This window comes from Haliotis rufescens, unplaced genomic scaffold, assembly GCF_023055435.1.
Source record: "Haliotis rufescens isolate VD_foot unplaced genomic scaffold, xgHalRufe1.0.p SCAF_8, whole genome shotgun sequence".
Classification (NCBI taxonomy): Eukaryota; Metazoa; Mollusca; class Gastropoda; order Lepetellida; family Haliotidae; genus Haliotis; species Haliotis rufescens.
Genome location: NW_025964372.1, coordinates 16,293,580 through 16,319,906, shown reverse-complemented (window position 1 = coordinate 16,319,906; position 26,327 = coordinate 16,293,580). Strand labels below are relative to the sequence as shown.

The 26,327-nt window shown below is 41.4% G+C and overlaps 1 protein-coding gene across 2 annotated transcripts; it reads left to right on the top strand.

Moving 5' to 3' along the window:
- The first annotated feature begins 104 nt into the window (after positions 1–104).
- On the top strand, positions 105–21,414 carry LOC124144802 (tetratricopeptide repeat protein 16-like). Of its 2 annotated transcripts, XM_046514368.2 has the most exons (14): positions 105–224; positions 2,899–3,321; positions 4,450–4,476; positions 9,764–9,933; positions 10,656–10,890; positions 11,801–11,901; positions 12,816–12,945; positions 13,623–13,837; positions 14,284–14,531; positions 15,688–15,839; positions 16,347–16,439; positions 18,921–19,123; positions 19,786–19,960; positions 20,495–21,414. In XM_046514368.2, exons 2-14 carry the CDS (start codon positions 2,962–2,964, stop codon positions 20,699–20,701), a joined length of 2,316 nt encoding a protein of 771 aa, XP_046370324.2. In that variant the 5' UTR covers positions 105–224; positions 2,899–2,961; the 3' UTR covers positions 20,702–21,414. The 2 variants fall into 2 exon arrangements, with proteins under 2 accessions (XP_046370324.2, XP_046370325.2); XM_046514369.2 differs by lacking the exon at positions 4,450–4,476.
- Positions 21,415–26,327: the final 4,913 nt, after the last annotated feature.

Below are 26,327 nucleotides of genomic sequence, written 5' to 3'. Positions count from 1 at the left end.
AACTATTTCATAGCTAATTTCTTTAAAATCGTATATTACTCAATGACCCAAATCCCCTGTTAACCAATCAAAATACATTTTACATCGTGTCCGTTTCAAAGAAACCGGAAGTTCCTTCTCCATGGAAATGTGTAAACAACAAGGCGTCAAGACGGAAATGTATCGTGACTTGTGAACTTGTCCCACCATGTAGCAATCGTATGGAAATAATGAAACAATAAAAGGTACAGAAAATACACCTTTCACTTTCTGATGATTTTGATATTGTGGAGAATATATTTGTTTGATTTCTAATTGTTGAACCGTAAATTAATTTGATTTTAGATCTTGATCTGGGCCTAGATCTAACTAAAGATACTAAATTTAGACCTAACAGAATTTTGTGTTTCATTGACTGAAGTCTTGTGAAGTCAAAATACTTTCTGACGTAATTGTCATTTGTCAAACGTTTTTCATGATCAGGGACTTGACCAAAGTACGGCAAATAATTTAGACTAAGCCTACTTGACTACACTACAGTGACTTGCTCCCAGTTATGGTTGGTGATACAGTTTATAGTATGTTCTTTTCATTGGGGTTAAACAAAAACATAGAAGTGAATAGATGTGCATATGATTTGTGAACAGTTAATTCATCCATTTACAAACCAGAATGCAGAATAACGGACACATTCTGCCGCTTTGGTAAGGAATGTGCACATGCTCATTCCTTAGTAACAGTTTCTAAGTTTTTTAGGGGTGCAGGCTAAAACGGCACCTCAGCCAAATGTCATTTTTTGTCGCCTTGATTAAATAACTTTGGGGTTGGGGGTCTTGTCTCTCACACAACACCTTGAATCAAATGCTTTCGTAAGTAAATGTAATGTTTATCATCAAAGTAGATACATACAAAATACAACAAAGTAGATACAAAATATGTGTTTGCTGAAATGTGGCACTGATGGATGTCACTGATGAGGTTGTCACACACCATGATGTAACTTCTATTTTCAAGTACTTTTTCAATGTTGATGTCCAGTTTTTTATGTTTATGGATTGCCTTGATATTCAATTTCAACGTTTATTCATATTAAACCTTACAAAAGCAACCGGGGTAATTTATTCTGTTCATTATGAGCTTTTCACCATATTTCTAGTATATCGAAGGTGTTGCCTGCGGGTTTATTAGTAGCATCAAACAAATGTGGCGGATGGGTGTCTGGTATAATGCAAGTGTACCCATATACCATTTCATGTATTGCTTGTTGTCCACAGACATCTCATTGTCCAAATATTTTTTTGTCATGTCTATGAAAACATTTATGAAACTTAACCAAATGTAACATTAACTTATAACTTAAATTATCAAGAGAACAATGGATGAAATATGAAATGTCCAAGTCACTACAGACAATATTTAAGTGAACAATATGTACAGTGATCGATAATCTTGAATCCCCTACAAGCTTATACATACACTATTGATTTCTTATTCTGCAGATTCCACTCTTACATTCTTTCATAGATAAGAAGACTTAGATGTTATTCAAATCTGGAGGCACTAGAACACTGGCACACTTTGTGAATTATATGTGAATTTTTATCCAGAATTTCTGCAGATTATAAACATTTTGCTGATACCATGATAATTGTTTACTAATTAGACAAGTTAACTGTTGGAAGATCTAGTAGACGAGTCAGATGAATTTGATGTAGGAACAACACGCAACATTTCCCTGTGCATGTTAATGATGATGTAGATGGAAACTCAGATAATTTTTTGTAGTGAAAATAAAATTTAATTTCTGACCCTGACAAGCTGTAAGAAACAGTTCACCAAAGTATCAAGCCATTGCCTTTATTTTTACACTAACATATGTTTTGTAAGGCCATGTATACATGTGGAATATATGTTATTTGGTAACAAAACTAATTGCAAAATATTCTTCTGATTGTATATACAAAAGTTGGTAGTTAAAATGAATCAGGTCTACTTAATTTGTTTGTTTTGCACCTCTCGTCATTCCTACTGGTGGTGGAATACGGTTGCTTAACACATTTAACAGGTGTTTAGTTTCATGCCTATTACCTCGCTAATAATATTATTGTATAAGCTAGGGTATTGTTATAATTCTATGTGCACGATCAGTTTTATTTTTTGTGTAGACAAAGTTTAGTATAAATTCAGTGTTAAACATGACCACTGGTCTGTTGGGTTGAGACAAGCAACTATCTGGAAGGGCAAGTTCAGTCTGCAACTTTAGCCACTAGTCCAAAGCCTGAGTCTGGTAAAATTCTGTTCAGTTTAGTACACTCAGCTGATAATTGTCCATATGATAACACTAAAATCTAATGAATCCATCTTCGGACTAGTAGACGCAAAAGTTACTGGGACAGCTTGCAAGTTGTTTCCTTATGAAGGTTACAGAAACCAGTAGCCTGGACTGACCTGTGGACTAGCGGAATTATACTCATGGTGTCTATCCCTGATGCGGTTATGTTTAGATCATTGCAATGAAAACATTATTGTAAAGAGTGAAAAGATTAGAGGATATCTTCTGATATCAGGTTATTATATATTCAGTGGTATCGTCTGACTCTGAGACTAGATACTTTGTCTTTATGCTAATTCAACCTATTGTTCCATTGTTTTAGTGGTCGTTAACCAGGCCTTAGAAACATGACTTCATGACATTGCTTTGTCACAATAATTTGAGATAACATCATCCATTATTCATCATATCACAGCAGATTTTGTGTGATGAAGAAAGGTTGGCTTAAGCGATATCACTTTATGTGACAAATAAACATTTTATTGAATTTAATTTTGCGAAAGAAGTGTTGAAAGATTAATTCATTTTGGACTGAAATCCATAATTTCACATTGCTCAAACTTATTGTGTAATTTTATTGCTTTCAGTGATTTGAGGGGAATGGAAGCCTCAGGAGGCTGAAGTGTTCATCATCAGAAACGAACTTGAAGATGTCGACCACCATTAAACCTTCTGATGGAGAGAAGGGGGCCCCAGGGGGTGGCTCCCTGAGTAAGAGTACTCACAAGAAATCTGAATCTGTCGGCGGTGAAATGCAGGGTTACGTACACGAACCTAAGAATGTCAACGTCCACCAGTTCTACCCAGTACTGGAACATACCTTCACAAAGAGCGCCAGCAGGTTTGCCGAGGAACAGCAGCACCAGATGGAGGTTGCCATTAAACAGTTTGTTGAGGAGGAGAACGGGGGTGGCATGAGGGCAATCACAAGTGGCGGGGATGATGGGGAAGATGCTGATGGAGGGGAGCTCCAGGCTGATGCCAACAACTGTGCCGAAAATGACCCCCAGGTAATTATGATCCATACTGCCTTTGACGAATATAAAATATATATACTGAAGCAATTTCACCAGACAAATGATTCTCTATTGTTTGTTCATAAAATGAATTCAAGACACCAGGCCTCAAAGTTTGATATACTTGTTGGGAGACACCTAGCTCCTAATGTTAGTTTTCTGAGCGGTGTTGAAACAGCCAACACAATTTCACTAATTTACTCAAGGAGCAAAATTATTAATAAAGTAATAATCAGTCCTTCAGTAAGGTTTATTTTTCAATCATAATACAGTGAAGGAATATAACTGTTGGTCAAACCAACAGAGCTGGTTTATAGCATTCAAGTTGCAATTTGAATTGTAGAAATTGGGAATGATAGTCTGATATTTGTAGTCATTAAGAGGATTTTGCTTGAGGAAATCTGGAGGCAGTCTGGAGGAAATCTCACGTCTTCATGACAAGAAGTCACTTTGCAGCTTCATGATAAGTCATCAGGGTCATAGAGGTCAAGTTCATAACTTGGTCGCAAAACCAAGGGCTGGATGGATGCTAGATTAGACATGTTAGGATGTAGTAATGTACATGATGTATATTTTATCAATTTTCTGTGATCTTTTCCCCCAAATCATGGTTAAACATAATTTGTCCACAGGTTTGCAAAACATTAAATTTGCTCACTAGATATGTTGGGTGTTTTCAAAAATATGGTGGTTTGAGTAAAAATGTTCTTTAGTTCCTCTTTTTAGAGAAACAATATTAATGTCTTGAAGTTCTGGCTGAAAATATGTTCTGTTGCAAACAAAGCTCTGTGGCTCCTCCCTCCAGAATATGACAGTCAGTCCCTAAACTTCATTGTTTTTGAGGGGAGCCAGTCGTCTGAGGTGCCACAATTTGCGTTGCAAAGTTGCGTCCCTTGGGCATGCCAGAAACCTGTGATCTTGCATTTAAACTCTGGTTCACCCCGATTGTGTTCCTAGGTTTGTCAGAAATACCCAAGCTCTTTGGTTTCACCATATTGGTAAACATCTGAGACCTGCATCTTCCTCCCACATTAAGCTGACAGCATTAAACCCACCTCACTCACTCATTGTTTATGAAGCTTTAAGTTATTGAATGATACATGTGAGTTGAACTGATTGCAGCTGTTCCGTGCTATTTGGGGCAAGAAGGTAGGTACTGTAGACAGCCAAGTGTACAGACAGCCATTGGCCACAATTAAGTAATTTTGCTTCCTGTAATTCTCCATGCTACCTATGATACATTTATTTCAAAGTTGCAAAAATAATTTATTTCCAAGCTTTGTTTAACTAATTTTTGCATGTATGTAGACACTGCTTGAATTATTTTCAGGGGTAGATTTAACAACAAACTTGTATGTAGCCAGCAGGGCTTGCTTCTTTTAAAAGTTACTGGCTCTTCTCCAAACTAACTGGCCTACAACTAAATGGGGGGCACGGGTGGCCCAGTCGTCTAAGGCGCTGCAATTCGCTGTGCAGAGTTGCGTCCTTTGAGCATGCTAGAAACCTATGATTGTGGGTCCGAATCCCGGTTCACCCTGATTATGTTTCTAGGTTTGTCAGCACCATACCCGTGCTCGTGGGATTCACCGAAGTGGTAAACGTCTGAGACCTGCATCACCTCGGACTTTCCTCCCACATTAAGCTGACACGCCGCGATATAACTGGAATACTGTTAAAAGCGGCATTAAACCCAACTGACTCACTACAACTAAATGATGGAGGCTGCAAAGTGGCTGAACCTGAGGTCGTGTAGCCACCAAGTAGAGCTCTGAAAATGTTAGAACTCCTCACCCCTAACACGTTTTTCCTGCACACTGAGATTTAATCTTGGCTTCCATTTGCCTCATTTCATGGTGATTTATGAGCAAGTAAAGAAGCTGTTGTACAAAACATTACAAAATGGCAGCCGCTTTTCATTCTACCGGGTTAATACAATTAAAAATATTAAACATACACAGAGAAGGGGTGAAATTTTAACTGGCCAGGCAGGCCATCTACTTTAAGTTTCAGCAAGCCCTTTGTAATTTTAACTGACTATGGGCCAACAGGCCAGCAGTTAAATCGACCCCTGTTCTTTTATATTTTAAACACGTCAGCAATAGTGAACTGGTGAACACTGTTGTTGCTAAGTTCACAGGATGTGGCAAAGTTTAAACGAAATGCTGTAAGAAGAAATGTAATGGAAAAGTAAACATAAATATTGAATCAATGTACAAGCAAAAATTTTGAAATTTGGTTTGTAAATAAAATCTTGAAAACAATTTGTGCTACATTGACTGGAGAATTACATTTGGAGAACTCGCTTATGGCCAATGACAACTGATGTTCCACTGTGTGCTGTAGTAGTGTGTGTATAGATGTACAACCAAATGTATATAGCATGCGAACGACGTGTTATATATCCGATACTACAGTGGGATGATGATGCTGATATTATTCATATTAAGATAAATCAAATCATGATCTACTAGCCTGAACATTTTCTGTTGATTTAATGTTATTTTTAGCCTATCAGTAACTGAGCTTACCTGTCCAACAGAATTTTACTAGACTCAGACTTCGGACTAGTGGATAAAGTTGCAGACTGCAGACTTATTCTGCCTGGTTTCTATCTCTATTCTCTTACAATAAATACACTAGACCCTCGTGCCTCGTGCCATGGAGATTGTGGCATCACTTCCAAAACAAAGTAGTGGTGGAGAATAGGTCTTGTGTAATTATTACCAATGAATTGTGATATGATACACTACAGGATAATTAAGGATTTTGCACAGTTTTTACTCTTTTTCCTTGAAACAAGATTAAGGCCACACGTTTTTAATTTTATGTTTCACAGATTTATTCCAGCTTTTCCGTACAAGATTGGTCAAATAAAGATAAAAAACCCCAGCTATGTCAATCATTTATTTATTTATGTGAAAGTCTTTCTGATGTGGAGTTAAAACTGCAGCTGGCTTCTCGGATCACTGATAGTGATGTAGACATGGAATTTATTCATGACCTTTTATTTTGTATAAGAGGGTCTATGTTACTAGTGGGAGACATAATAAAAATAAATATTTTTATGTGTAATTTATTCTTTTCCAGCTGCTTTCAGTAGGGGTGGTGTGTCCGTGAAATGAAAAATAAAAAAAGTGTGGCCAAAACATTCAGAATTTTTCATACTGAAACAAGATATGATCATTGAAGACCACTGCCACATTGTTATCCATCCTTACAACATGTAAAATAATTCTTGTAAACTTATCATGCTTATGCCTGACTTTCAAATACCTACTGTATATGACCGCGGATAAGCCGACCCCCTAGATAAGCCGAGGTATTAACTTGACCATTGAAATACGAAAGAAAATGATATGACCCGCAGATATTAAGCAAGAGAGAGGCAAAAAACACTGCGAAGTCGGACTGCAAGACATGTGCCGGTACTCGCAGATATTCAATAATATAAGATAAAAAACGTTGTAATTATATTGAAAAAGTAATTATTATTTCTAATAAAGATTTAACAAACCAGTCATCCACTTTCATAATGTGGGAAGCTGTTTCTCTTGTCTTTTTTTTAATCTCATTATGATAGTTTTTTGTTGCCATCAACAACAAAGCGCAATTTTGTGAATCGGTGTATATAGAAGTATAGAAGTAGTAATTGTGCATCTGCATTCAACTTTATATAGATTTGATGGAAGACTTGAGTAGTTACTAGATCTTTGTGGACAAAGATGGCCCATTTACTGTACCTCAGTTGTGTCCCCTAAGCATGCAAGGATCCTATGATCTTGGGTTTAAATTCCAGGTTTGCCCTGATTATGATCCTTGTTTTGTGAGCATCTAGCTCACTGATGTGTGTGGGTTGCAGAAAAAGGAGTAAAAACATCCAAGGCCTGCATCACTTTGGACATTCCTCCCACACAAGCTGACACACTGTGCCATACATGAAATATTGTTCAAAGCAGTGTTAAACTCAATTCACACACTCACAGTTGAATGGGCATGTCGAGCTGCCATCTATTTCAAGCATGGTCATTCTGTTACCGTATTCGACGTAATAAGCGCCCCGCTCTACTAAGCGCCCACGTTGACATTTGCTGATATATTGGCTGGTGAACAATCCCAATTAGCACCCCTTCCGATTGATCGATGTACACAAGACTAATTTATTCGCGTATAATACGCAGTCGTGTGCTATATGCACCCTTAATTATGGGTGCAATAAAATTCTGGAAAAATATATCTGTCGTACATTAACATTTCAGGCTGTCAGCATAACCATGAAATTTATCTTTCAACTCTGTTTTTTTCACCAAAATAATATTCTAATAAGAGCCCCCTATTTCTAATTTTGAGAACGCCCTGGGCACTTATTATGTCGAATACAGTATCTTTGTTGACCATTTCCACTGTACAGTCTGTGTCCTTAAACCTGTAAACGTAGTTAAACCATAATAATGCAACCATGCCTATTTTGTGATTGAAATATTTTTACCTAGATGTGATCTGTAGCCAGTGATGTATCTGTGTGTTCTGTCTAGAAGTGGTAGCCATTATTTCTTACACAAATATGTCTGTTTTATGTATAAAGGATTGTTGAAAAAATACTTCTTCTTTCCTTCTCTCTTTCTCTTCTTTTTTCAAGTCAAAGTTGTTTTTGTACCAGATTCAAACTTTTTGCACACATCTGGTCCTTCATAGTGTATACATACATCTCCCACAAATGGTCATTTGGTACATTAGAAATCAAGTTGATGTTTACAGTTTTGTAACTAACAAAATGATTGTTGCAAAACAACCTCTCTTCATACCCTGAAAGCTTTGAAAAAAAGTATCAAGAAACAAGACTATTTATTTTAATGGCCTAAACAGCACTGTACGTTATTATTCACCATTTTGTTTTGAACATTTTGAACCGCCCTGATCATGTTTCTAGGTTTGTCAGCACCATGCCTGTGCTCGTGGGTTTCACCAAAGTGGTAGACCTTCGGAGACCTGTATCACTTCAGGCTTTTCTCCCACATCAAGCTGACATGCTGTGATATAACTGGAATACTGTTTAAAGCGGCGCTGAATCCAACTCACTCACTCTTCAACGTCGTAACATTAGTTTTGACTATGATATTATCACATAATTATGCACAGATTGTTTGAATTCCACTATGGGAATGAACACAAATTAAGATAATATTAGTCACATGAATATGACAAATTCCCAAATTTTTGTATTCCAATAATGACCTTCTAGTCATTTGCTGCAGACTTGGCGCTTCTGAGCAGATCTAGAAAAGTCCCTGTAGTGACTTGTTTTGTGTATGACTGTTGTGATGTTTCAGAAAAGGTGCATGTTGTATGTGCTGTAGTCAGTGTAATGAACACCTCTCGTGTTTGAGCAGTTCAGAAACCCAGGTGATTGGGTGGATGTCATTTATTTCGTTTACTGAGATTTATGTCATAGTTCATTCCAGAACAGTAAATACATGGCTGCAGTTTCTTGTAGGGTCAGATTGTTTAAGTGGGTTTATGGGTATTGATAGTAAAAGATATGTTTAAAGGTTGAGTGAGAGTGAGTGAGTATGGCTTTACGCCGCTTTTACCAATATTCCAGCAATATCACGGCGGGGGACACCACAAATGGGCTTCACACATTGTACCCATGTCGGGAATTGAACCCGGTTCTTCGGCATGAACGCTTTAACCACTAGGCTACCCGACCACCCCTTTTAAAGGTGGAAAAAATATTTATATAATATATAGATCCTTGTATAGGTCCTCATAAACATGATAAACCTAAACTCTGACCAGTATTCACATGGTAATACTGATTTATCGCTGATGTATAGAAAATCTTAGAAATCTTTTGGATTGTTTTTATTGTCAATTGATTGTTACTGGATATGGTATAAAAAATACTTTATATTTTTACTTTTGAATTTTCAATTTTAAGGTTGGTGTATTCTTAAACCAGTAATGGAGGTTTGGTTCATGAATATGCATGAATTTCACAAAAAGGTCCTGTGGTTTGCAAACAAGAAACCATGGTTAAATGGCCACCGCACCATTCCACAAAGTGATGATAACACAAGGACATTTGTAATTCCTGCGTAGGTTATCATAGCACTAGGATTGCTTATTGGATTAGGCATCTGGGTATGACAGTTACTTTTGTGGTGGGGTAGCCTTGTGGTTAAAGCGTTTGTTCATATGCCAAAAGCCTGGGTTCAATTTTCCACATGGGTACAATGTGTGGATCCCATTTCTAGTGTCCCCTGCCTGGATACTGCTGGAATATGCTAAAAGCGTCATAAAACCTGACTGACCCACTCACTATCTGTACTATAGTGTCAGTGTTTTGTTTTAGTGTCAGTGTTTTGTTTTAGTGTCAGTGTTTTGTTTTAGTGTCAGTGTTTTGTTTTTGACAATGAGTCTTCGTCCCCCTGTTCAGCCCGAGCCCCAGCCCGAGCCAGGTGTGTTCTCCACCGCGGTGGATGAGGAGACGCTGGAGGCAGCGATGGCCAGGAACAAAAGTATCTTCACCACAGAAGAGTGGCAGACGGAGTCGAAACCCGCCACGCCCGGCGGGGGACAGATTATCAGTGACAGGGCCGATGAACAGTGAGTTGGTGGGGCAGCAGGCGTCAGGATTTAATTTGTTTGTTTTTTTCATCAAGTTTTGAATGTTATTATTTTTTGAAAGGTGTATTGAGGAAACAAATAGAGTCTTTACTTATCAGATAACATGTTTATATCTTTGTGTGACCTGTCAAAGTTGACATTTTTATGAGTGACACAGCCATGAGTGAGAATGTCACAAGAAAAAGACATTTTCCATCCTTGTTAATAAGCAGAGAGAAGACATAAGCAGTTAGTATGAGTCAGGATAAGTATAAATGATATTTTTACCCTAATAAATTCATTTTGCGTTGCTGTCTGACAGTGGAACATCATCGAACTGCTTTCGGAAACATACTTGACAGTTTTAGTTATCTCACTGCACAGCCATGTAAAGAATCAAACTGGTTAAAAACTAGACGTAATTTAAGATGATAGAAAAGGACAAAGTTATCTCCAAGTTCATGCAAACTGGTTGTGTTTTAGATGATTGACAACAAAGCTTTACAATTCCTAAATTACCTCCCTTTGTGAAAGAAAGTCAGATTGTTGCTTACGAAATTTAACAAGTTATAGACCTAGATATATAAAACATTTTTTAAATGTTGTTAATATACTATAAAACTAATAAATAATTAACCCATTATGTTTTCAATGGTACCCAGGTCTGAATAATCTAGTTCCACTGATGACCTGTTTATCACTGAAGTATTCCTCTTGTGTAGTTTAAACAGGTCCGAGGAGTTGAAGAAGTCTGGGGACCACGTGGCAGCCATCAAGTGTCTGACGAAGGCGATAGGCCTGATGCCGGATGACTCAGTGTTTTACATACAGAGGGCCGAGAGCTATGTCCAGCTGTGTGACTTCCAGTCCGCTGTCCTCAACTACAAGAAGGCATGCCTCCTGGGACCCAGCAATGAGAAGATCTACAGTCGGCTGGCGTTCCTCTACTACTTTCAGGTGAGCTATACTCCACTACTTCCAGGTGAGCCATAGTTGTTCTGGACCCCGGCAACAGGGTGTTCTACGGTCGGCTGGCGTTCCTCTACTACTTTTAGGTGAGCTAGACTCCACTACTTCTAGGTGAGCTATAGTTGTCCTGGACCCTGGCAACAGGGTGTTCTGCGGTCGGCTGGCGTTCCTCTACTACTTTCAGGTGAGCTATTCTAGTTCTGGACCCCGGCAACAAGGTATTCTACTGTTGGCTGGCGTTCCTCTACCACTTCCAGGTGAGCTATAGGTGTTCTAGACCCCGGCAACAAGGTGTTCTAGTGTCGGCTGGCGCTCCTCTACTACTTTCAGTTGAGCTATACTCCACTACTTCCAGGTGAGCTATAGTTGTTCTGGACCCCGGCAACAGGATGTTCTACGGTCAGCTGGCGTTCCTCTACTACTTTTAGGTGAGCTAAACTCCACTACTTCCAGGTGAGCTATAGTTGTCCTGGACCCCGGCAACAGGGTGTTCTACGGTCGGCTGGCGTTCCTCTACTACTTTCAGGTGAGCTATTCTAGTTCTGGACCCCGGCAACAAGGTATTCTACTGTTGGCTGGCGTTCCTCTACCACTTCCAGGTGAGCTATAGGTGTTCTAGACCCCGGCAACAAGGTGTTCTACTGTTGGCTGGCATTCCTCTACTACTTCCAGGTGAGCTTTACTAGTTCTAGACCCCGGCAACAAGGTGTTCTAGTGTCGGCTGGCGTTCCTCTACTACTTCCAGGTGAGCTATCGTAGTTCTGGACCCCAGCAACAAGGTGTTATACTGTCAGGTGGCGTTCCTCTACTACTTCCAGGTGAGCTATAAAAGTTCTCAGGGCTGTCAGTATTCTCCAAGTGTTCCCAGATGAAGACTGACCACTGTCCACTGTTTCAGGGCCAAATGTTGTTTGACCAGCACCTGTATGCAGAGGCCCTCGAGTCCTTCTCCAGGGCGGCCGAGATGAAGCCTGACAACATCGGCTACCACATCAGAAGGTGAGTACGTCAACAGAACATGATGCCTGGCTATTAGGACAGAGACTAGGGCCTTTGACATATACCTTGGAAGATATGGAACCATGAGATAATGTCTACCTGTATTCCATTACTGCATTATAAAAATGAAGAAAAAAATCAGTCTAACTTTAATTTCTAATTGAGTATGTCTAGTTTGAATTTTGGTTGTTTTTACAGGAATAAAATGTAGGCGACTGTTGCAGTCTGAAACTTTTACCCACTCTGTCTGAGTCAGAGAGTAACATTGTCTGAAGTCAGAGAGTAACACTGTCTGAAGTCAGAGTAACATTGTCTGAAATCAGAGAGTAACAGTGTGTGAAGTCAGAGAGTAACATTGTCTGAACTCAGAGTAACATTGTCTGAAGTCAGAGAGTAACAGTGTGTGAAGTCAGAGAGTAACATTGTCTGAAATCAGAGAGTAACATTGTCTGAAGTCAGAAAGTAACATTGTCTGAAGTCAGAGAAACATTGTCTGAAGTCAGAGAGTAACATTGTCTGAAGTCAGAGAGTAACATTGTCTGAAGTCAGAGAGTAACATTGTCTGAAGTCAGAGAGTAACATTGTCTGAAGTCAGAAAGTAACATTGTCTGAAGTCAGAGAAACATTGTCTGAAGTCAGAGAGTAACATTGTCTGAAGTCAGAGAGTAACATTGTCTGAAGTCAGAGAGTAACATTGTCGGAAGTCAGAAAGTAACATTGTCGGAAGTCAGAGAAACAATGTCTAGATCAGATAGTAACATTGTCTGAAGTCAGAGTAACATTGTCTGCAGTCAAAGAGTAATCTCTGCCAGTAGAAGGTCATATTTTAACAAATATTTTAATGGTTGAAGAGACCAGTTTAGGCTCAGATTTTGAGACAGAGTGTTGTTGTAATATGCTGACATGTGTTGCAGTATCTCCTGTTTGGCGGCGCTGCAGCGTCATGGAGAGTGCCTGGCATTGGTCAACAAACGGCTGGAGATGGACAACACCAACGCAGACCTCTACATCATGAGGGCCAGGTTGCATGAGATGTTCAGAAACGTGAGTATGGACGGACATTCGGTAAAAAAATACATTACTGAAATAAAGGTCACAGTCTGCCTTAAAAGTCAGATGTTACGAATAAAGTATGCAGTATTACGAATAAATGAATAATGAAACTCAATATACAAAACAAATGTCAATGAACAACGTTGATACATCATGCAGATAGATAAGAAAAGATGTGATATAAAACAAAGAACAATGTCTGCTAAAGAATGCTTGTGCACATAAAAGGACCCCAAAACATTAATATTCACAATAAAGAACGCCAGCTCTGCAGGTTGTGCAACATTCTGAGTTATATTGGCTTATTCTGCTGTGTATAGGATACATACATGCAATCTGTGACCCGTGAAGATCCGGGTTGGAATAGGTCTTCAGCAACCTATGCTTGCCATAAAAGGCGACTATGCTTGTTGTAACGGGATCAGGTGGTCAAGCTCACTGACTTGGTTGATGCATGTCATCATATCCCAACTGCATGGATCGGTGCTCATGATGTCAATCACTGGATTGTCAGGTCCAGATTATTACAGACAGCCGTCATGTGGCTGGAATATTGCTGAGTGCGGCGTTAAACAACAAACAAACAAAACATGCAATCTGCAACACAATGCAGAGGTGCACAAGTTATGGTAGACGCTATTACTGCAATGTATATTGATGTGTTCCAGACGACTCTGTGTTACTACGATGTGAAAGATGCCCTGGCCCTGGACACGGAGCATCCTGAAGCCCAGATGATGATGGCCGCCCTGGAGCATCGAGCAGACGACAACAAGAAACAGGCCATGCATCTGAACGTCCTCAGCAAACACAGAGAGGCTCTACAAAAAATATCCATCGCCATAGAAACGAACCCCTCGGTTGCCGGGTACCATGTCTTAAGGTAACATTCCATCCATATCACAATGACCTTTTATTAATTATCAAGCATGGGGTACTGGGCTCTATTCTGCTGAGGCATCCTCACAGGGAGACAAGCATAGGATTTTATTGGGGACCTATTCTGCCCTGGAATCCTCACAGGGAGATAAGAAAGGGGTACTGGGGACCTATTCTGCCCTGGAATCCTCACAGGGAGATAAGGAAAGGGTACTGGGGACCTATTCTGCCCTGGAACCCCCTCAGGGAAATAGGAAAGGGGTCCGGGGACCTATTCTTCCCTGGAATCCTCACAGGGAGAGAAACACAAGGAACTGGGCACCTATTTTGCCCTGGCTCGTGAAGAGATGGAGCCAGAATTGCCCTGTTTGGTTTTGTAAGTTTTGTTCTGTCTGTCAATATTTTATTTTTATACCTTTTTCCAACACCATGCTTTCGATCGTACTTCAGAGGAGCTCTGCATAGGAAGCTTCACGACTTCAACGCGGCCATAGATGACTTCCTGTTGGCCCTTGACAAGTGTGATCACGATGAAAGCAATCCAGTGTACGCCGACTCACAGCGACAGCTTCTGTTGACTTACAATGACTTTGCTGTGGAGTGCTTCACCAAGGGTTTCTATGATGAGGCCATCATTCTTCTGAACAAGGCCATAAAGGGAGAGAAGAATGAGAAGGGACTCTACATCAACAGGGGAGGTAAGCAAGGTCTTCAAACTGAAGCAAATTGCAATCTCATTAAAGTCCGATCTTTGTTGCTCGCTACTACCACACATCCGGTTACAGGTCATGTCAGAATGACCTTTCCCAAAAGTTGACTGACCAATGAAATGACTGACAGGAAGTCAACATTAGCCAAATAAAAGCACCTTTCTTTGAGCTTTACTGGCCTTCTTTCAAACTAGAGATTTCAATTCCAGACAACGTATGGAGATTTATTTTGACAATGTTCTCAATTCAAAATTTGCAAACTGAACAAAAGAAACTCAAGCTTAGAGCGTATGACTAGTTGAAACAGTACTAATTTTTACCTTATCCTGACTCAAACTAATTGCTAATCTCTTCTCATTTCTGAAAGAGCCCATATGCTTGCCGTAAGAGGCGACTATGCTTGTTGTAAGAGGCGACTAACGGGATCGGGTGGTCAGGGTCGCTGACTTGGTTGATGTATGTCATATGGTATCACAATTGCGTAAGAACGATGCTCATGATTGGTCCAGACTCTATTCTTTACAGACCGCTGTCATATAGCTGGAATATTGCTGAGTGCAGCATTAAACAAAAAACAAACAAAACAAACATACAAACATTGCTGAAAGGTAGTGGAAACTTCCTGTGCTGTGTTCCCAGAGAACAGAAAAGCATCTCAGCTGAACGCACCCCTGTCCCGCGCAGGCACACTGGAACCATGTGACCAATTGACTCATCAATCGTTACTCTCTCATTTTTGTGCTGAGTTAGTTGTAATTTATTTTCTATGTCTCTGTGTAATCCGAACCATCCTATCGAAATTAACCCTTTTCACTATTTGTTGGGGTCAGATTACATCCTTTTATCTCATCCGTTCATCATATCTAACGGTTAGTTTGTGGATTTGGCTTTAGCAGGTCATGGCAAATGTCTTCAGGCTTTAGCAAAGATAAAGAGCTCTTCTTCTTCTCCTCCTCCTCCTCCTCCTCCTCCTCCTCCTTCTTCTTCTTCAAAGTCACTGCCACGCGCACTATATATCCATTGCCTGAGAACCAATTCTTTTATTTTTCAAGCCGTATTACCAGACTGTGCAATGTTAAAGAAATACTGGAACTACTACCACTTTTAGATTTGAAAAATATAAAAATTATGCTGTACATTTCAGACTGTTTCTTCAAGCAGAACGAGCTGAACTTTGCCCTGCAGGACTACCACCAAGCCATGGAGCTGGACGCCGGCGACCAGGCAACCAAGTCGCGTATCGCCGTCATACACAATGAGTTCGGGGTGGGAGCATACCAGGATAAGAACTATGCTGTAAGTTGTCTCCTCTGTCAATACACATAGAGTTTGGAGTAAGAGTTAACTGTTTGTTGTTTAATGCTGCACACAGCAATATTCCAGCTATATGATGGCAATCTGTAAATAATCGAGTCCAGACAATCCAGTGATAGACATCATGAGCATCGATCTACACTCAGCGAGCTTGACCACCTGATCCTGATAGTCGCCTCTTACGACATGCATGGGTTGCTGAAGACCAATTCTAATCTGGATTGTCATGGATGAAGAGTTAACTGAGAAAGGGCTGTGGTGGTTACAATGTGTGACTTGGACATTGTACATAAATTGAGTAGGTGTCATACTATATCAGCCTTAAGTGTGTCTGGTATCCATAGTCATCCTGAGACCAATTGTTGATGTGTTGATGGTGTGACTTTTTCTGCTGTAAACACTTCGGCTGCCATCTTGATAATACAATCCAGTGGCTGAACTGGTTACTGATATTACAGGAACATTTATTCCCCTACATTTTCTTTCCAGGAGTCAGAGGTGAAGTTCACAAAGGCTATCCAGTACAACCCCCATGTTGGGCAGTACTACATCGCCCGGGCACGCACCAGGTACATGCTGGAGGTGAGTAAATCAGCCAGCCTAAAGGGAGATAACTCCATTTGCGCTTTCATGATTACATGGACATAGCTCGATTTGAGCCTTCATGATTACAGGGAGATAACTCCATTTGAGCCTTCATGATTACAGGAAGATAACTCCATTTGAGCCTTCATGATAACAGGGAGATAACCCCATTTGAGCCTTCATGATAACAGGGCGATAACTCCATTTGAGCCTTCATGATTACAGGGAGAACTTCATTGGAGCCTTCATGATAACAGGGAGATAACTCTATTTGAGCCTTCATGATTACAGGAAGATAACTCCATTTGAGCCTTCATGCTAACAGGGAGATAACTCCATTTGAGCCTTCATGATAACAGGGAGATAACTCTATTTGAGCCTTCATGATTACAGGAAGATAACTCCATTTGAGCCTTCATGCTAACAGGGAGATAACTCCATTTGAGCCTTCATGATTACAGGGAGATAACTTCATTTGAGCCTTCATGATAACAGGGAGATAACTCTATTTGAGCCTTCATGATTACAGGAAGATAACTCCATTTGAGCCTTCATTGTAACAGGGAGATAACTCCATTTGAGTCTTCATGATTACAGGAAGATAACTCCATTTGAGCCTTCATGATAACAGGGAGAAAACCCTATTTGAGCCTTCATGATTATAGGGAGATAACTTTATTTGAGCCTACATCATAACACAGTGAGATAACTCTATTTGAGCCTGCATCAAGCTCCTCACAGCGATAGTCCACTTGCAGAGCTCTAGTTTCTATGGCTGCCACCAGCCACAGCTCCCCACTGTGTGAGACAGCCAACAACCATGCATGGAGTTGAATTGCATCCGACAGACTGTTATGTTTTTTAGCAAATGATGACCGTCATCATGCTGAATACTCTACCCCCAGCTAAATTAGTTTATTTGTTTTTCAGTTTTCTATTTCGTTTCAACTATCAGGAAAATAATTTAGTGAGAATGCAACGAAGGGTGTTTCCTTTTTAGTTAGTCTGCAATCTTGAACCAATCAAACATAATTTCATCTGGGAAATACTAAATCAGTGGTAAACCTTTTCTCCATTGACTAGAATTACATTCTCAAAGACAAACACAAAAATATATAGGTCTCTATATTTGGTCAGAGGGAAAAGTTTCAAGATTCTTCTAATGCCCACTTGTGGCAGTGATAATACTGGAAAGGTAACAAAGGTGTCACACACTGGGAAGGAACTTGAGACTACATGATTGTAGTGGGAAAACTGTTTTTAAACCGGCATGATTTAAGGGAGACAACTCTGTTTGAACCCAAATCATTATGGGGAGACAACTCCGCTTGTGCATTATCAGAGGGAGACAACTCTGTTTGAACCTACGTTCACTCGCATCCACAGAGTTTATTCTGCTAAGTACATGATTATAACCGTGGGCAGCAGTGGAGTAGTGGTTTTATAAACCATGAACAGCCAGATGAGGCCGCATGTAGGCCTATAGTAGAAGGTAGGGCTGGGACAGGCAACTCAGGTCGGTTGGGTCCTGAGTAGGACCCGGGTACCCACAGTACTACCTGGACCCGTGGTGAGTCACGTGACATTGTTTTTTAATGACAAAACATCACTATAGCTCAGTGGTTACACTACTGTCGCTAGTGTTCACATTTCTTTCTGACTGATGCACACATTCCTTTTGACTTGTGTATGTTTGAGTAAATATAAAGCTTCAGTCAACTTCAGTGTATGCATGACCAGATCAATTTTATACGGGTATCTTAATAGTTTTTGCCATCTGCAAGAAACAAGATGGCGTCTGGTGCGAACATGTCACAGTTCACAGATAAGTTACTGTCATGAAACAGAGGACTTCATAAACTCTAAAGTGAATTTCGATAAAGCAAAAGGAATGATTACTCTTGACGAGGTCAATATGTGCAAAGAAGGACCCTCAGACCCAACCCCTTCAGCAGTCTGATTGGACCTCGGCCTCAGCCACGAGTAACTATTTGAAAAGTGTCACTTGCATGGTGTATGAGATTTTACGATCTAAATGAACTTGTATACCACTAGACCAAAGATTGAGTGGTTTACACGAACAGTCAGCTCATAAAGTCATCGACTTGTACATTCCACTTGTTACACATGCAACAAATTTGTCATAACAAGTTCACATGTTACAAGACTTATTTATTGGTGAAATATTCGTGAATCAATTAGTCTTGTAACTGCCTTTAGACACTTAGCAGGGTAACTTGAAATAGGAAGTGACAAGCAAGTGGTGTCCCAGCAACATTGTGACGACATGATATCCGTACAAATTGTTTATATTGTTCTTTTCAAGACAGCGACTGGCAACTCAGATAGCGAAATGCTGATGATAATCGCACATCATTAACATTTGTTAATCCTACAGCAGTGAACGACACCTGTGAGACGCCTATACAACGTCACCATGACATCTCAGCATCTCACGCACTGACCCTCTGTCCTCAGAACTCAACTGGAGCTCGCCAGGACCTCATCCTGGGCCTGCTGCTCGACCCCACCAATGAGGATGTGATCTCCATTCTGTCCCGCCTCTTCCCGGGCAAGTCTGTGGCCGACGTCGTCAACAGCCCGGTCGCCGACGCCGCCCGCTACACTCTGGAGAATCTTGTAGCCACAGCTTCCCCAATCCGACTCCAACCACTGGACAGGCAAGTGTTGGACAGCACTGTCCTATCTATAGCAATAGTAGCCATTCATCCTGTGGAGACACAGTTGGCCTAGTCACCTCAGGAACCACAATTTGCTCTGCAGAGTTGTGTCCCTTAGGAGTGTAAGGAAACTATGATAGTGGGTTAGTCTTCCACTTTGCCATGATTATTTTTCTAAAAGAAATGCTGGCTTTGATTGATAAATGTGATTATTTTAGATATCATTTTGTTCATGGCGGGGTAGCCTAGTGGTTACAGCATTCGTTCCTTATGATAAAGACCCAAGTTCGATTCCCCACATGGGTGCAATGTGTGAGCCCATTTCTGGTGTCCCTCACCATGATATTGCTGGAATATTGCTAAAGGCAGCGTAAAACCATACTCACTCACTCACTCATATTGGTCAACTTGTTTAACATTTTCGTTGGTAGTCAAACTCAAATCAACACTGACAATTTCTTTCTTTTTCTGTCTTGCCCTCTGCTTTTTGGCCTTCTGAGAAATTTGTGAAACAAGAAATGAATTTGACTTTCTCTTATTCATGAAATGGGCATTGCACGGTATATGTATTGTAAAACTGTTACATAAATGTATAGTCCCCCACCTCTCTCCCTCCAAGCCATTGTGTACCATCAGTGATGTAATTCTCAATTCCTCCACAGGTTGCAGGGTAGCCAGACAGTGGGTCAAGACCCCAGGCATGACACACGGGAGGAGGAGGGAGGGTTGTCTCCCCCTGACACCCAGATGTGGCGGCCGGGAGGGGGCATCCCAGCCCTGGCGCTGTGTATTGAGGAGAGAGACTTCAACTTGATGTTTGCCCACAAGAAGAAGAAGGTGAGATCTGTGGCTGATCTGTGACTGATCTGTGACGTGTAGGAACCCCAGATTCCATTCCCACACAGGCAGTCAGTGCTACTCTACTCACCCAAACTTGGGAACAAGTGAACATCATTTCCATTAGATTTTAGTGTTAATTTATAGATTAGCTCAAGTATTAGAGAGATATTTTGCAAGGCTTAAGACAAGTGGCTGAAGTATGGCTGAAATGTGTAACATCACTGTGTCCCCTGTTGTGAAATAGCTGCAGTAATAGCTACAGCAGCACCTCACTGTCCTCAGTTTGATTTTAAATTTGATCATTGGGGGAACACCTTCAGTGGCACCAAACCATCCTCTTTCAGTTATACTTGGCTGATTTTGAATTTGATCATTGGGGGAAATGACACTTCAACATTAATCCAAAATTGATGCAGGTTCACATAATTAGTTAGTTAGTTAGTTAATTATAATAGTTAGTTTGTTTATGTATATGCCAGCTATTAGTTATTACTGAGCCAGCTTGTAAACTCATGACTCTCCGTTCTACAGGCGAACACCCGAGTGAAAGACGCGATGTTCAACCGCAAGACCCTCAAGTACAATGGCCCCCGCATGGCCCCCCTGCCTCCCCCCACCTCCCAGCCCCGCTACGGGAGTCTCTCCATCAGGAAGCATCATGTCGTTACCCCTGAACTTGGCCAGCAGAAGGGGTACTCCTGGCGGACATTTAGTCTGGGTGTTGGAACACAGAACTGATGTTACAATAATGGATATGTGCCAAAACCTATTTATGTGTGATATTGTTGGAGGTCTTGTTAAATGTTGAATGAAACTGACAAAAATAATTTAATTCAGCTGCTTATTTCGATGCCCTGTCCTGCTAAACCTGATTTCAGAAACCTTGAAAAATGTTTAACTGCATATGAAGTTGTAAAAATGGCCAAAGTCATCTGTGGTACAATAGAATCCTGTTTTCTGTTGTGCTTCTGAAAGGTGAATGAGTGACAGGGGTTTCACACTCACTTCAGCTTCATCTTCTTTTGACAAGAGGTTAACAAAGAACATTTTGATAGCCCAGTGCCTTTTTCCTGTTTGATATTATATTCAAAATATATGTTGTGCATGGAGTGATGTCTATCTGCAGAAATACATTACCAATACATCACCAGTACAACACCAATACAAAAACCAGTACAACACCAGTACAAAAACCACTACACCACCAATACATCACAATACAAGACCAATACATCACCAGTACATCACTGATACAAAAACCAATACACCATCAGTACAACACCAATACAAGGCCAATACAAAAACCAGTAAATCACCAATACAAGAACCAGTACACCACCAATACATCACCAATACACCACCAATACAAGACCAGTACACCACCAATACATCACCAGAAACCACCAATACATCACCAGAACACCCCATATACATCACCAGTGCAGCACCAATACAAACACCAGTAGTCCAGTACACCCCATTACTTGCAGCTAGTGGGCCGGCCACAAGCAAGGCACATACTACCCATGTTGATGGTAAGTTCTACAACTTGACATGTTATTTGAATGTTTGTACTTGTCAACAAGAATCCCAATGTGCACCACAATCCGTGCCAAGTTGCCTGGCTCTTGTCTATAATCCATGAAACCCATTGAGGATTCAGGACATAGATTCCGATACCACAACAGTATTTACTTTCAAACAATTAAAATGAGTTGAATTTCATGTTTTATTTAGAATTCAACAATTGTTATTTTCACCTTCAGTTCCACGTTAAAGCTTCACTAGTTTCCTGTGACAAGAGAATTATAACCAATATGATCTGTGTACCTAATCAGTCATCAGACCAATCTCATTAAAATCAGATCTAAGTTCTCGCTTCCGCTAAACAAAGATCTGAGGACATCCAATTACGGGTCAGAACGACCTTTCGCGAACTTTGACCGACCACTGAAATGAATAACAAGATGTCGATATCAGCCAATGAGAAAGCAGCTTTCATGAGCTTCAGGGACTCGTTTCAACCTGGCGACTTCCATTTCAGACAATCCTTGAAAAATATGTTGACACAGTTCTCGATAAAAAAAATTAAAACTGAACAAACGAACATTCTGGAATGTCTAATATATGGTTGCGATTGTATGGCAGTGCTTCCCACGTACTGTGCAACGCCTTCTCCGTTCAAATGTTTATTCCACAGAAGCGAGATATAGACGATAATTTTGACGGAATCAGTCGTACGGGCCGTTACTGTCGTTCGGAATACCCTGTTTCAACATTTTCGAGATTGCTGATTAGAAAACACATTCCGACTGTCACTTTCATGATCTGGTAAGCGACGCTTTGATTGGTCGGATGAAGGTCGTTCTGACGTGACCCGTAATGGGATGTCCTCAGATCTTTGTTTAGCGATAGCGAGAACTAAGATGTGATTTTAATGAGATTGGTCATCAGGCTCTAATAGTTATTTCATAAATAACTATTATCCACCATTGCCAAAGTTTCAAGATTTGTATTGCCCAATTTTGGTGAACAAGACAGCAGACTTGATGATTAGGGTTGTGATAGAGAGTAGACATAGAGAACAGACGACATAGAGAACAGACATACAGAGCAGACATAGAGAGAGAGAGCAGAAAGTGATGTCTTCTCGCCGGTCTGTCCAACATTCCACGCTTCTGTCTGATTCTCCACCCCCATCTCAAACACGACCCACCCCCTGCAGCATCTGTACATCAGATACACTGTTGCCCAGCTGTCTGATTCTCCACCCCCATCTCAAACACGACCCACCCCCTGCAGCATCTGTACATCAGATACACTGTTGCCCAGCTGTCTGATTCTCCACCCCCATCTCAAACACGACCCACCCCCTGCAGCATCTGTACATCAGATACACTGTTGCCCAGCTGTCTGATTCTCCACCCCCATCTCAAACACGACCCACCCCCTGCAGCATCTGTACATCAGATACACTGTTGCCCAGCTGTCTGATTCTCCACCCCCATCTCAAACACAACCCACCCCCTGCAGCATCTGTACATCAGATACACTGTTGCCCAGCTGTCTGATTCTCCACCCCCATCTCAAACACGACCCACCCCCTGCAGCATCTGTACATCAGATACACTGTTGCCCAGCTGTCTGATTCTCCACCCCCATCTCAAACACAACCCACCCCCTGCAGCATCTGTACATCAGATACACTGTTGCCCAGCTGTCTGAGACTCCACCCCCATCTCAAACACGACCCACCCCCTGCAGCATCTGTACATCAGATACACTGTTGCCCAGCTGTCTGATTCTCCACCCCCATCTCAAACACGACCCACCCCCTGCAGCATCTGTACATCAGATACACTGTTGCCCAGCTGTCTGATTCTCCACCCCCATCTCAAACACAACCCACCCCCTGCAGCATCTGTACATCAGATACACTGTTGCCCAGCTGTCTGAGACTCCACCCCCATCTCAAACACGACCCACCCCCTGCAGCATCTGTACATCAGATACACTGTTGCCCAGCTGTCTGATTCTCCACCCCCATCTCAAACACAACCCACCCCCTGCAGCATCTGTACATCAGATACACTGTTGCCCAGCTGTCTGATTCTCCACCCCCATCTCAAACACGACCCACCCCCTGCAGCATCTGTACATCAGATACACTGTTGCCCAGCTGTCTGATTCTCCACCCCCATCTCAAACACGACCCACCCCCTGCAGCATCTGTACATCAGATACACTGTTGCCCAGCTGTCTGATTCTCCACCCCCATCTCAAACACGACCCACCCCCTGCAGCATCTGTACATCAGATACACTGTTGCCCAGCTGTCTGATTCTCCACCCCCATCTCAAACACAACCCACCCCCTGCAGCATCTGTACATCAGATACACTGTTGCCCAGCTGTCTGATTCTCCACCCCCATCTCAAACACGACCCACCCCCTGCAGCATCTGTACATCAGATACACTGTTGCCCAGCTGTCTGATTCTCCACCCCCATCTCAAACACAACCCACCCCCTGCAGCATCTGTACATCAGATACACTGTTGCCCAGCTGTCTGATTCTCCACCCCCATCTCAAACACGACCCACCCCCTGCAGCATCTGTACATCAGATACACTGTTGCCCAGCTGTCTGATTCTCCACCCCCATCTCAAACACAACCCACCCCCTGCAGCATCTGTACATCAGATACACTGTTGCCCAGCTGTCTGATTCTCCACCCCCATCTCAAACACAACCCACCCCCTGCAGCATCTGTACATCAGATACACTGTTGCCCAGCTGTCTGATTCTCCACCCCCATCTCAAACACAACCCACCCCCTGCAGCATCTGTACATCAGATACACTGTTGCCCAGCTGTCTGATTCTCCACCCCCATCTCAAACACAACCCACCCCCTGCAGCATCTGTACATCAGATACACTGTTGCCCAGCTGTCTGATTCTCCACCCCCATCTCAAACACAACCCACCCCCTGCAGCATCTGTACATCAGATACACTGTTGCCCAGCTGTCTGATTCTCCACCCCCATCTCAAACACAACCCACCCCCTGCAGCATCTGTACATCAGATACACTGTTGCCCAGCTGTCTGATTCTCCACCCCACACCTCAACTAGCACCCCCACCCCTCCAGGCTCATGTTGTCCCTCAAGACTGTGTTTGTGATATTACAGTAATTATACCACTCAAGTGTTGGTTGAGATATTTCATTATACACCAAACTGGGCACTTACCTGTACATGTAAATAGAAGGAAATGTAGTAGAGTATTATAGTGGCAATGTATGCAACCCTATACAGTGGAATCAGTCCAAATCGGACTTCGGTGAAAGCCAGACTTTTTTTCCGGTCCCCTCGGTTCCTTAATAAATTACCATGATTCAAACTCTCCAGCTCTCTAATTAAGACTTTTTACACTTTGGACTAAACTTAGGGTCCCAACAACCAATTTACTATTGAAAAGAATCTGTCTAAATCAGAACGGACCAGATCGGACCAGATGTTCTGTCACTTTGAAGTAAGCTCAGTCATTGTCACTTAAAACAATTTTGAGTGTAATCCTACTGATCTTATCACTTTGTTGTCCACTTAATTAATTAGAATTTACTCATCTGTTAATGAGAATTCAGCTTAATTAGATTAACTCAGTGTTATGAGCATGTCAATAAATACGGTAAACACAGCCTCATTATCAATCGCAATGGCTGAGCGACCGGCAAAGAAAAGGCGTATCGAACTTATACACTTGCTAACAAAGTTGCTTTAATGGAGGAATTAAAGTGGAGGAATTAAAGTCGGTGCCAAAACCAAAACCGAAAGAGATGGCCGAGATGTATATCATCAGTTAGCAGACTATTCTTAAACGAAACGAAGAGTACCAGCAGCACCAGAAAATAAAGATGAATAATAGTTGTTTTTCGTTTTGTCTCCAGTCCAACTTTTTGTATTTCGTACGGACCTCGCCATAAACCAGACTTTTTTACCAGTCTCAACTGAGTCCGAATTGGACAGATTCCACTGTATTTGTGTACTATGTTTCAGGACTGTGTACATACATGTAGTTTTCCTGGTTTTAGATTTCATTTCATTTGTGTTTTGTTTCATAACTGGACAGCATTGTTTTCAGTATTCTTACATTCAGTCAGGGGATCTGGTATTTATACCTAATTTAGTGAACGTCATCAAGCATAATTTTACACCAGAGTATATTTTTATTGTTTATTGTTTATTATCCCATCTTTGTTACCATGGTTACATAATAAACCAAATAGAACATCATAATTACACTGTCATTATTTATGTGATTGAGTTGTGTGATTGAATAAAGATGATTCAAGTGTTAGTGAGTCGGTTTATACCTTGTAGGAACCGCCTCCGTCGTCTAGTGGTAGAGTGTACGCCTTGGAGTGCAGAAGGTGCAGGGTTCAATCCCTGGCCGCGTCATATGAAAGGACGTTAAAAGATGGTGCTTGTTATGACCTTGTCTGGCGCTCGACATTAAGGGGCTAAAACAAGGACTGGTCAGCTCGAAGTCAGTATTCTGTGTCTGAGTGAGGTATTCATGTTAAACTGCAGCATGGTATCTCAGTGGACAAGTACTATAAAATCGGCATTAGTCCAGACTAGTACAACACACACACACTAACACTAACACACACACACACACACACACTAACACTAACACACACACACACACACACACACACACAAACACACTAACACACACACATGTGCATGCACATAGCTATGTAAGTGCAATAATCTTGGACGCGAAGTTAAATCCAATTTCACCTCACCTATACCTTGTAGTCCAGTAGAACTGCCTAATCTGTTGCAATGTCTTTTG

What these genes read in the sequence shown, in the direction of transcription:
- LOC124144802 (XM_046514368.2), top strand. Translation starts at nt 2,962, where the DNA reads ATGTCGACCACCATTAAACCTTCTGATGGAGAGAAGGGGGCCCCAGGG. An exon ending in GTGCCGAAAATGACCCCCAG is followed by an intron (nt 3,322 to 4,449) that starts GTAATTATGATC and finishes AACTGATTGCAG; the next exon opens with CTGTTCCGTGCTATTTGGGG. An exon ending in ACTCTACATCAACAGGGGAG is followed by an intron (nt 14,532 to 15,687) that starts GTAAGCAAGGTC and finishes TGTACATTTCAG; the next exon opens with ACTGTTTCTTCAAGCAGAAC.